The 13,133-nt window shown below is 39.5% G+C and overlaps 1 protein-coding gene across 3 annotated transcripts in view; it reads right to left on the reverse strand.

The window, feature by feature from the left end:
- The window catches only part of LOC136884436 (phospholipid phosphatase 5), a 46,029-nt gene that overhangs the window by 19,138 nt on the left and 13,758 nt on the right, over positions 1 to 13,133 (reverse strand). For 2 of the 3 annotated variants that reach the window (XR_010861362.2, XR_010861363.2), the window contains exons 5-6: positions 12,170 to 12,340; positions 9,706 to 9,965 (exon numbers count right to left, since the gene is read on the reverse strand). Coding sequence is in view for 1 of the 3 variants with exons in the window: in XM_067156601.2 (XP_067012702.2) it covers positions 9,802 to 9,965; positions 12,170 to 12,340 (335 nt within the window). In the remaining 2 variants the exon portion in view is untranslated. The remainder of the gene's footprint in view (positions 1 to 9,705; positions 9,966 to 12,169; positions 12,341 to 13,133) is intronic. The other variant, XM_067156601.2, reaches the window with a different exon arrangement.

The raw sequence follows: 13,133 nt of genomic DNA on the forward strand, positions 1-13,133 counted from the left end.
TGTGAGAAAACTGCAGGACAGATTTCAATGAGTGACCTCTCGTTTTTAAGTGTATGATCTGAAGGTCCTTGGAAAAGTAGTAGACAAGTTTTTATACAATTGCTGGTTTTTCCAATTTCCTTCAATAGTTCCAAGGACTTCTGCAGGGTACCATGTGGCAGATAGGGTAATCAAGGCCCTTTACTGTTGGTATCATTGCTACTAGCGGCTATAGCATGTTAGCGTACTATTAAGACGGTATGTGATGAAACTATGAGCTGTCGGTGACTTGAAGCTTTGCTGTGGTGGTACACAATATCATCACTATAGTCGCGGCCACCAAATTAGGCGGGTTAGAGAAATTATGCTGTTGCCAAGGTTGTAATTGAGCACAAGGCAGTTTTTTCTCTCCCAAGCTCCTGCAAAATAAAGACTGCTGATTTCAGCAGTGTAACTATTTTCCACATAAACCAATTAAAATGATGACATTATTCTTAACAGGAATAAAAACGTCAACAAGGAAATTTAAACCTGTAAAATCATTGTTAGTAAGTGGCCACTATTTTGTTTATTCAGCCAATAGAATGTTGTCAGCAGGGAAAATGTAGAAAATCGTCAAACTTAAATTTTCTATCTGAAACATGTTTCAATGAGTCTTTGTTTTCCTGGAAAATGGCCACATAAATCTCGCTAGCTGAGATTGTTTGGGTCGTGCACGCCAGTGTAAGTACTTCTGGATTATGCATTAATCTGTATCAGTTTTGTTAAAATATTTATCTGTTTATGGTTTACAATATAACTTTATATACTTGAATATTATATATTTGACAGCCGAATACAGGAAAGAGAACTACTTTAAAGAATATGTGGACCTGGAACAGACAGCACTGCCAATCCCCACTCAGAGGTAAGCAATCTCAACCATCTGTCGCTTCGCCATTCCCGTATCTGACAACAGCACTGTTTTAGACTGCATGCCAAAAGCCTGTATTCAATTCCAAACCTCTCCGCAGTATTAATGTGGAACGAGAGCATATGACGCTGTTAACCCCTGGTGTTATTTGACAGGAGTACACTATGTGCTGAGCCTGGGTTCACACACTCTACATCCAGACATGCAGGTCGCCCATGGATGTCAAATAGAAAGACCTGCACCAGTGAGCCGAACATGTTCTCGGACACTCCTGCTACTAAAAACCTTATGTAGCACCGACTCGGATAGGTCTTGCAACAACAGGCTAGAAGTGGAACGGAAGCGACCATGGCCGTGATTAAATTACAGCCCCAGCATTTACCTGGTGTGAAAGTGAAATAACAGTCTTCAGGGCTGCCGACAGTGGGGTTTAAACCTTCCATCTCTAGACTGTAAGGTCATGGCTTCATGATCCAAACCATGCAGCATATCAAATTGAATATATGAATCAATATACTGCCATGTCTTCTAGGGAATGTTCCAACAAACACACCCAATTATACAGAGACTCATTTGAGATAAACAACCCAGAGAGTTTCAGCAGCAGCAACTGGATTGCAATGACCGGCTGTAATTTCCTGCAGGTACCTTGAAATCACTTTTTTTTTTCACAAGGCATTAGTTCAAATGTACGTTGAGTAGTCAACCCAAAGGGTGGTTAGTTCCTTAACAGTTCCACCTTCAGCTGTCATACATGGCCTCAATGAAGAGCAAGATAGTTTCCCAATGCTTTCCTCACCGAGCCATGTTGCTATTACGTATCACTCTGCCAAGCCCAGTGAAATGCAACCAACCTTATGAACAACATTTTCACACCATTAATAGCAAGGACTGACTGCATAAGAAACGACATTACTAGCATCGCTCATACTGTCAAATTCCTGGGCAAGACAGACACAGAACAGTGAAAGTAACAAATTTGTTCTAGTCCGTACCAATAGATAGTGCACTTTAAACACTACATCTAGTTAGAAAAGGCAGTAGTTTCAAAATATTTCTTGAAGTAGGAAGTATTTAAAAAATTATTTTACATGCAACAAGAGACCACTAAATGCAGAATCATTTTCCACACTTCAATTATCAATACAGTATTATAATAATCATACTCAATACAATTTAGCCAGCCTGTGCGTCCATTTTACCCTACCAGACTGCTGAGTTTTTAATTACTTTCGTTGGGTAAACACCAATATATCATGTCTTCCAAAAAGGAGGCCTAGGGTTACAGTGTGTTGTATCAAGTTACATCTCTATATGGGCCAACTACTCAAGTTTGCTCATGAGTAAGGCTTTCAGATGGAGCTGCCCTTCATTAGGAAGCCTACAGCAAAATGCCAAGTTTGCAGCCATTCTTGTTTTGCCAGTCCAAGGGGATGACGCTCTCAACACAAGTAAGAACCAGACAACTTCCTAGTTTGAGCCCATTATAAACAGCAAGATGCTACCAAACATTTCCATATAAAAGACTACAGTTCAAATATGTACTAATAGTAGTAGTAGTTTCATGGGTTGTTAGGATGCTGGCCTCTGGTTCAGGGGGTCCCAGGTTCTATTCCCGGTTGGATCGAGACTTTAAACTTCCTAGATTCCTGTGGCTCGGGAACTGGGTGTTTGTAATTGTACAGTACAGTCCCATCATCACAGGCGTGCAGGTCACACCCATGGGCTCAAACTCGAAAGACCTGCACATGGCCTCTCCGAAGGCCATACACCATTATGAAATTATTATTATGTGTATGATTTACTCTTCCAAACATTTTAGATGTTATATCAAAAATTAAGTTCTCTATAACCAAACTCCTGATGGGCATTAGTCTACCAAGCAATCGCTGTTCAGCGTGAAGGCCTGCAAATTACAAGCTGACGTATGATGAGCGAGACAAATCCTCTCGAGCATTATTCTCAGCTTTCTAGACTGAGGCTGCTATCTCACCATAATAATAATGTTACTTGCTTTACGTCCCATTAACTACTATTTTAAGGTCTTCTGAGACTCCGAGGTGCCGGAATTTAGTCCCGCAGGAGTTCCTTTACGTGCCAGTAAATCTACCGACACGAGGCTGACGTATTTGAGCACCTTCAAATACCACCGGACTGAGCCAGGATCGAACCTGCCAAGTTGGGGTCAGAAGGCGAGCGCCTCAACCGTCTGAGCCACTCGGCCCGGCTATCTCACCATCAGATAGCTCCTCAATTGTTTTCAGGTAGGCTGAGTGGACCTTGAATCAGCCCTCAATCCACACATTAATATCTGACCTGGCCTGAAACTGAACCCGCAGACTTTAGGTAAGAGGCAGGCACGCTACATTTAGTACGCAGGGCCTGTTAAATTCACAACAGGAAAATAAAGTCCATTGTATTTGTTTCACAAAAAAGGATACAATGGGCACAATTCAGCATTTGAAGGCTCATATGAGATATTTCAAGCCAGTAACCTTCCAACTTTGCAAGGTTGGTTTGTAGCTTAAACAACGGTCTGTTCTTTTCTGCATTTAATAAATTTCTCTAGGCAATAAAGGCTAGAAAACTGAAGCAATAAATAAATACTGCAGATGACTCTACACAGTGTTAATGTTGAAGAAAGAAATCACACACGTAGGCTTAACGCATAACTCTCACTCAACACAAGACAATTGCACACTGATTTAAAGCCTAAAACTACAAATACTGTAGACGACTTCACTACAGATGTGAGCTGCCGGCAGTTCACGAGGCTTGTATCACAGCAACACAGAAGGAAAATAACGAAGCCATGGCTATTTCCGTCATTGTGCCTCCTCCCTACAAATCTATATATTTTAAAAAATTATGAAAACTAAAGCCATTCTATCCGATCCATTTCCTTCATTTTTTTTTTAAACTGAAAGGTATTCATGCACAGATTTGTCATCAGGTACTATAAATCACTTGACAGATCTTTGAAGGACAGTTCGGGGCATAGTGTTGTTCCAAGGAACGTTCAATTCAATTTCTTTGTGTGATGTGTTTTGTTGACATAATGTTACATTCTATTGCCACAGCAGATCATGTGCTTTATTTCATTAACTCGAAACTTTGCAAATACATCCGTGTGGATAGTAACGAACAACACCATACTTTAGCAGTTTCCCGCTGGCTCCGCCCGCATTGTACAGTGTATTTATTAACTCACAGGCAAAAATGCCTCGTCCTTTTTATCTGTCTTTGTAATGTATTATGAAAGTACAATATAATAGCCCTTAAATCATGAGGAATTATGGATGTCTCAGAGAGGGTAAGAACATAAGAGCAATAATGTTTTCTTAACATGGAATGAGCTATATAAGACAGTTGGTGGAAGATTTCAGCTTTATTAGCTGGTACCATAATATACATGGGTAAAACTATACTTCCCCTCATAAAAAACATACATATATTGGAATGTAGAGTTCAGGAAGTAGGAGCTCAACTACCAAACATTGATAACCTGGTTCATCCACTCAGCAATACCATGACCAGTACCAAACTAGCTTCTTAAGTTGATGAAAAACTCGAGAAAGCATATGACACTACACATACTTGCTTGCAAGCCATGAGTGATGACTATGGAGTGTCATCACAATCTGACACTACTTCAATTTATTTGCCACATCTCTCACTCTTTCGCCTTTCCTCTCCAAACCCCCTAATGTAAACTCTTGTTCTTCCTCAACCGCAATGGAACTATGTTTTGCATAAGCTAGGGAGTCTTTAATCATGCTGCCTTTCATAGTCTTTGTGGGTTGGTACTTTTGTTCTTTCTTAAGGCTCGGAATTTTATGTAATATCAATGTGTGAAATATGTAAGTATCAGTGAAACATCTTCATTATCACCATAGAATTTCCACTCCAGGAAGCCGGGTGCAGGTGTTTACAAAGCTAGGGTTGGGCAGCCGATACCAAACCTGACAAACTAAGGGAGAACCAATGGCTGTGGGCAGAGGAGTTTACCCTTAGGGGGTTTGCTGAAGCCTTTGTGTAGGAAATGACACATAAATTCAACAGGAAGCTGCTGCTTTGCAGATGTAGCAGGGGACTGCTTAAGCCTAGCAAGTTAGTGAACCATGTAATATTCATAAAATACAAGGTGTCCAGGTTAAAGGTATAATAATATAAAATTTAATAACTTGAGAAATAATGAAGATATTTATTGGCGGTTTGTTTCTACAACTAGAGTAACTCAAAATGTTTTCTGTGTTCGCTTGCGGTGGCAGCACATGCGCATAACTGCATTGTTAACGAGAAGCATGCCAAAAGTTGTTCTGTGTGCTTTCGCTCGATGAGAATAAATCCGTTACACTAGTACAATATAGATTTCGGTGTGAGTATGGACTGTTACCAATTGATGATGTTCCTACTTACGTAACAATCATGAAATGGGACAGGCGCCTTGCTGTCAATGTCAGGTCGCCACGCCAAGCACGCAGTTTCAGAGGCTACTGTTGATTTAATCCGTGAGTCCTTCAAGCGGAGCCCTCGTAAGTCAATTCGACAGTACATGATGTCGTCCACAAAAGGTTGCGCCTACAGGCGTACAAACTGTAGCTTCATTAGAAAATCAAACCTCAAGACAGGCCGCTACAGAAGGCATTTCTCGATTCGGTCTGTTTCTCAGACGAGGCTACATTCCATATTTCCGGAACGGTAAACAAGCACAACTGCCACATATGGGGATCTGAACCCCCCCATGTAGTGATAAGTGTTGTAACGGGACTCTCCGAAAGTGAATGTGTGGTGTGGATTGTTGAAGGACAGGGTTACTGGCCCATTCTTCTTCACGGAGCCTACAGTTAATGGAACACGTTACCTAGAAATGTTGGAACAGTGTGTTGTGCCACAACTTCCTCGTGAGGTGATCTTTCAGCAACATGGTGCACCATGCCATTATGCGGAAGCTGTGAGGGATTTCTTGAATCGTGAATTCCCAGATCGCTGGATTGGGAGAGGTAGTCCATCAATTGCTTGGACCCTAGAAGCCCCGACATTATGCCACTCGATATTTTCCTCTGGGGTTTTGTCAAGAATCATGTGTACCAGACACCAGTTCGTGATCTGCCAGATCTGCAACATTGCATTCGTGCAGCTATCGCAAATGTTACACCTACAATGCTGCAGAACACTTGGAGAGAAGTGGAATACTGATTTTACAAGGATTTGGACATTTTTTGCCCTACATCAACTAAAATTACGGGTAAATAGTTGGCCTTATCCCAGACAAATTCCGTACTTTTCCTTTGTCAGCTCAATAATAATACTCATTTGTATACTTCTATTAGGTTTCCTCTACATTGGATTAATCTAATGCACAGGGTTTCAAATGTTAAATTCATGTGAGTACCACTCTGAGTAAAGATGATCTTACAAAATCAGCTCTAACTGTACCTTAACACATACTGAAGGTATTTTAAAGTTACACATTCAGATGGTGTGTCATACAACTAGGATTCTTTCGAACACAGACTTGCAGGACTCAAATGGTATAAAGCCAAACATTCTGCACTTCTGTCTTAAGTCAAAACAAACTACTTTACACCAGAAAAACATTCGTACTGATAAAAAGAATTCTATTATGCTAACCTCACTAGTTATGTTGTTCAAAATCTTAATGATAACCAAATATATATTTTCAATTAAAAAATCCACCAACTGCAACAATACTGCAAATGTAAGTGCCTCGAATACTCAACCAAGTACTTCCAACATTTAATAAAATACACTTATTAATCAGAATTATATTAAATTCATTGATAGCATTGCCTACAAGATCTAACAGTTTGTTCATTCTCGTCCTGGAAACTTGAAAAACATTTTTAATATCCTATCAGATGGCAGAGATACTGGACAATCTATATCCGAGTTTTAATGAATTTTATGATCGCCAACTCGCCCAATATGAAACTAAATCTAGAAATGGAGGTTGTTTTGACAACATGACGCTTAGTCAAAATCCGGAACTGCCCTGTATTATACGCGACGTCTTTTCAATTTACTGTAGACAATATTAAAACGTCCTTACTCGAGAACATTTCAACGATAGCGTTGCTTGCATTACAATTTTAATGCTACACTCTGTTTCATAAGTTGGACGAACTGGCTGGTAGTTTCAACTTCTGCATCACAGTGGTATTGATGGAGGGAAAACAATTTAAGTACCATACCATAATTGAGTCTCAGGAGAGAAGATATGTCTAAGTTCCTTGCCAAGAATTAACCCACCTACTCCTTTTCAGATACTTTTATTATGAAATAAAAGAGAAAACATTTCATCACAGTTGCCAAATACTATGTATAGTTCTTCGATATTTGTAGAATGATGAAAGGTTCATTTTTTGTCATGACGTTGGCTTTATTGGCAATAATTAACCTGAAGTTGTTCTTTCATCAATCAATAACATAGATTATAACGAAGATATCAATATGGTTTTCTTCAAAAATGTTTAGAAAACTATTCCTTTTTCCGCAGGTGATGGGAAAAAAAAGACTACTTTGCAACATGTTTTTGGTTGAATCCATCAACAAAATATGTCAGGCTGGTCTTTTTAGCTAATGTAGCCATTGGCGATATATTGTCAGCCAATCTTTATCACACGGATGGGCAATTATAATATACTGTGAAGTGGTCTCATAAGGGAACATATTATGATAAGTTTATGTCATGTATGAGAGACAACAATTAATTTTTGGAGGCCCAGGTTCAATTCCCTGGTACTGCCAGAGATTTAAGAATGGCACACACAGTTTCACCTCCACTGGGGGTGTGCCTGGAAAGAACTGCACTACCTTGGGACGAGGACATGAGTTTGGTTTCATCCGGCTCGCCTTTCGTTCAGAGGGTCCCGGGTTTGATTCCCGGCCAGGTCAGGTTATTTTAACTGGATCTAGGGCTGGTCCGAGGTCCACTCAGCCTACATGATTACATTTGATGAGCTATTTGACTGTGACATAGCAGCCCCAGTTTAGAAAGCCAAGAATAACAGCAGAGAGGATTTGTCGTGCCGACCACACAACACCTCTTCATCTGCAGGCCTTCGGGCTGAGCAGTGGTTTGGTTTGTTGACGATAGGGATATCGGCTTCAGCGACACCTCGTGTACTGCATCAAGTACTCTGTAGTATCAACATACACCTCATATGGGAAGTGTTTTTCAGCCTTGGTTAATATGAAAAACATATGAAATCGACTTAAGAGCCTTAGCTGAAATGTGTTGTGGAGTAAATAATTTAATAAAACTTCAGACTGATAACAGTTTTTACTGTTACATAGAGAATGAATTCACAGCCATGGACAAGGCCTATGCAAAAACATGTTTAAGATATAAGCCTATTTTAAATCTCAGCTTGGATTAGGAGTTTCTAAGAACCAAAGTATTTTCAGATCTCTTGTCAGTAAACATTCTGAAGTTGAAGACAGTGATGACAAATTGCTGTTATCTGAACTGCAGTGAGAAACAAACGACAGAGGCATAAATGAATCACAAGTGCCATAGTGCCCATGGTGCTTTAGAAGTCATGAACATGTTCTATGAAGCTACGGGAAGGTGCAATGAAATTGTAACGCCAGTTATGGACAAAGGATGTATTGGGCAAGCAGAAGACAGACAGATATTAGACGTTATTGTTTTCTTGGTAGTTGCGAGTTAAGCTGAACAAGGTAAAACACAGCATTGAACTTCATTAATTTTGCACTTTCATGTCCGGTTTAAAAGTAAATATGTACAATAAGGTTGGTTCTATAGAATTTTTCACCTCACGTGACTGATAGCAAAATCTTAGTTATAACGACATAATTTATCAGCTCCATTCGATGTCGTTACAAACAAGTTCTACTGCATTTGTCAAGGGGAAGGATTAGGCATAAACCATTGCCTAAGACTGACACAACAACAGTCTGCTACCATCTTGATATTTCTGTTAATAGCAACATAAAAAGCAAACTGCAAACCAATGAAACGTGATATGTACAATAGGAAACCAATTTCAAAGACAAGGAACATGTAGCAACTGGAGTCCATGATGCCTGTGACGTCACAGCGACACAAAGTTAATTCTTTTCCGCGAAAGTGAGGCTGCTCAGTTCTTTTTAATTTCAGCATAGAGGAATGAAGGACAATTCTGAATTTAGCCCATCTTGTGTGTCAGTAGTAGGAAAGTATGAAATTCTTTGTACATACTATCTAGACAAAAATACCTAAGAAAAGAGCATGGATAAAAGTTGCCAAAAAAAAGTCAAGGACCGGGCATCAAGAATATTCCAAGGTTAGTACACTTCCTTCTAAAGTGATGACCAACAACGGAAACTAACCTTGTTTATACCTGCACAGATTTAATTACAATCAAATAACAACTAGATGTAAGGTTTATTTCCTTGTACACATGCATATCATCTTTCTTGCTGTCAGAATCGATCCTGGATCCAACTCTGATTCGTTTCTCCAATTAATGTTGCTTCATGTTCCTGTTTTCAATAAGTTTCAATCCATGCTTCACGTTTCTATGGTGTGCGGCTTACTGTAGATATCATGATCTTAGCCACAGAATCTCCAAACCACAGGGATCTGACTTTCCATTGGAAATATCCCAGATGCACTGGCCGGGACTAAGTCGTGGCCACCATCCAATGTAAATTCTAAATAAAACAAGTAGGGCAATGCCTCTTCTATGCTCCTTTGTCATCTATATGTTGCTGAACCTGCTAGACTTGACAAGTAACTTTTGTATCTAAAAGGGTAAAAAATGCTCTGTAAAAAATAGTTTTACCACAAAATTTCTCCCTCCATATCAGGTATGTGGAAGCATGTTGGCTGGAGTATCCTGGTCCCTAACAACCTGCTGCCACTCTCATATCCACTTCACCTGTTCTTCTGGCAGCTGAGGCTTGGTATTCACAGCGTCCAGCTCCTGGTATGGCAACATGCTCGCGTAGGACCGATGAGAGTGCGGAGAGCTCAGGGAGGGGAAGTACTGCCGGTAACACAGGTATGAGATGGCCAGTCCAAGCAGCGAACCACACAGAACATCTACACACATCAATTCATAAAAGTGTTTACTACATTAACAAGAATACACACACTTCATGACTTGACAGTACTGATGTATTCAAAATAATAATAATGTCTATAACAAAAGATCTATATCTCTAAATGCAAAAATCAAACACTATTGCACTGTCATGCAGCGGAATGTCTCGCCATGAACTGCCGTTGACTAACACTTGGTTCCTCCGTCTTTAGGAGCAATTTCTTGCCCAGACCTACACCCGCTCATCCACTCAAGGAGACTGTTGGCATCTGATGTAGGGGATCTCCTTATACTGAGAGATATTCGGTCCCCTTTTTTGACAAGCAGAGGTTACCGTGGATTAATTCTAACCCGCAGACCACACCTTCCAAAAATGAATTGTAGAGTAGACACTACCAATAAAATATTCTACAATATGAATTTTGATTAGTGGTATCACTTTATAAGAGATAACAATTTAAATTCTTATATGTTTAATACTGGATACAAGAGATGTAGCTTTATATCTCTTCAGCAATCCTCAGTACCATCTGAAATGCAACACTCTATTACGTGACATAAATTTTTGCGATGAAATACCTGGCATATGTACATTATTCTTACACGAAGCCAGTTCCTCATAAAAAAAGAATCCTGTGATCTCCTTTAATAGGACAATTTTGAGACCAATGAATGCAAAGACCTTTCGTACCTTTAACATATTTATTAATTCGCACTATGGAAATTATCACAAGAAAAATATAATATGTTTGTTGTCAAGAATTGTGGTGAAGTTGACAGTTACTGGACTGCCCCTTGTGTTAGACTCAAGAAACACGTCCCTTATATTATCTCTTCAAAAGCGAAATTATATGTTAAACTGTATCTCCACATACATTTTAAATTACTTAGTGCAATTTCACAGATGCTACAGGAGACTGTCAGACTAAACTTCTCTCCAGAATCGTCTCAACATGATCATGCAAATTATAAGTTTCATGGTACATCACCTCTGATTGTGATTCACTCATAAAATTTGAGGTTAAACATGTCAAGTACAGTTTTCTTCTGAAATGACGTTGCGTGCCTCACCCTGCAGAAGACCGGTCAGATACTGATATTTTTGAATATTTGTTAGTTGATTCAAATCTGTTTGTAAATTCACTGTTTACTTCTGTTATGATTTCGTGAAACTTTCTGTTGATGAATGGCACTGTTTACAGCCGTGTTCATTTGAGCTAGCAAATTATCTTGAACATCCTGCTTTATCTGTTTGCAATCGTGTAAATGCACTGAGTTAACTAGATTCAAATAGCTCCCGCTCTCCTTCACATTCCTCTTGAAACTGTAGTGCAGCTATTTCATCATCCTCTATTTTAATTTGTACTTCTTCAAAAGAATTCCATAGCTCTTCACATTTTTCAATTCTAACCTTTGCCTTCATTATTCTTGTTAACATGCCTTTTGCTTCCATTTCGTTCGTTGCAACGTATTAAAATTGAGGTTAGGCTGTAAAAGTTCAAAGGGACTGCGAGAAAGTTATGTATAAATTCAAAGGAATTGTAAGAGTGAATTGAGGTTATGTAACAAAGGAAACTGGATCTTTTACATTTATGACAACAGGAGGATCAATGGACTTAGATAATTATTGAAGAGACTCACAGAGATTCTTGTACTGAGCAGTGAGAATAATGTAAATCTTGAAACCCTGTCTTACTTCTTTGTATGTATGTAAGCCCAATCGTACTTGCCTGATAACTGATTTATGCTGCACTCCATTGAAGGTGTTGGCCTCAGCGGTCTGATTTTCGTTACGAACAAGAATGCAATATCCGTGAATTCGAGATGTGTTGCTTAACCACAATGGCGATGCACTATTTTAAATTTTGCATGTATTGAACATCTCAGATTATTGAAAGCCATGTTCTTGATTGATTTTGAAGTAAAGAAACTTGGTGCCTTGAATTTGATATCCCATAACTTGATGACGAACATGACTGTTACAAGCGTAACAATTTTTAACAATAGGCTCAAAAACTGCCAACTTCAATTAATGAAATAAATTTATAAAAATTAAAAGTCTCTTCATAACAGATGTTTACAGTCACTTGTGAAAGACAGTGTCCAGAAACATGAAAAACCACTACATTACACAAGAACTTCAGTATCCCGAGAAGTGGGGGGGGAACAAGATCTATATATACTTGGAGAAAGATGTGCATACCTTGCCAGTGATGATGGTAATCGCAAGTGCGACTAAGTGCAACTCCCAGTGCCACCACAAGAGGCAGGAGGAACAGGCACAGCCGCCAAGACTGCCCTCGGCCTTGAGAGCTGAACACGTGCAGCTTGCCGGCTAAGTAGAAAGCAACAAAACCCATGCTGGCAAAGGAGACTGAAACAACAAAGTATCACGGAATTCAACAGTCGAACTGTTTGCCCTCTTTCAGAAATTATAGGCACAAGGAATGTTCCTGAGTTTCCATGAAACACTATCCTGTGCTTAAAGACATGATCATATACTACGTTCCTGTGTGAATTAACTGGAACAAGATACAGTAATGACACACATTTTTTCTTTTTTCCTTTCTTGTTTTTGCATTTATTAATACGTTACATAACAAAAAAAAAAAAAAAAAAAAAAAAAGGATATGCAGCTGCGCTTAAGGTCGCATCCTGTATTAACTGGGGCAACCCTCCATATATGAGACTGTGGAGAGTGTCCTTGTTCTTTTTTTTTTTTTGCTAGGGGCTTTACGTCGCACCGACACAGATAGGTCTTATGGCGACGATGGGATAGGAAAGGCCTAGGAGTTGGAAGGAAGCGGCCGTGGCCTTAATTAAGGTACAGCCCCAGCATTTGCCTGGTGTGAAAATGGGAAACCACGGAAAACCATCTTCAGGGCTGCCGATAGTGGGATTCAAACCTACTATCTCCCGGATGCAAGCTCTGTCCTTGTTCATTTGTGTTTCTCTCTCTTCCCACCGTGACCCGTCATTGTGTGTAGCCTGTTACTGTATATGTTCCTTCTGATGGTTCTACATTTCTATGCAAGACTTGACTTACACTTGCTTGTTCCAGTCAGCAAGGAGAGAAGTACAGTCATAGAACACAAAGATATAGATTAGTAATTTACCTTGCCAGTATAACAACTAGGACTCGGAAGGTGAAGACCTATGAAAATCCA

The sequence above is a fragment of the Anabrus simplex genome, chromosome 12 (genome assembly GCF_040414725.1).
Source record: "Anabrus simplex isolate iqAnaSimp1 chromosome 12, ASM4041472v1, whole genome shotgun sequence".
Classification (NCBI taxonomy): domain Eukaryota; kingdom Metazoa; phylum Arthropoda; class Insecta; order Orthoptera; family Tettigoniidae; genus Anabrus; species Anabrus simplex.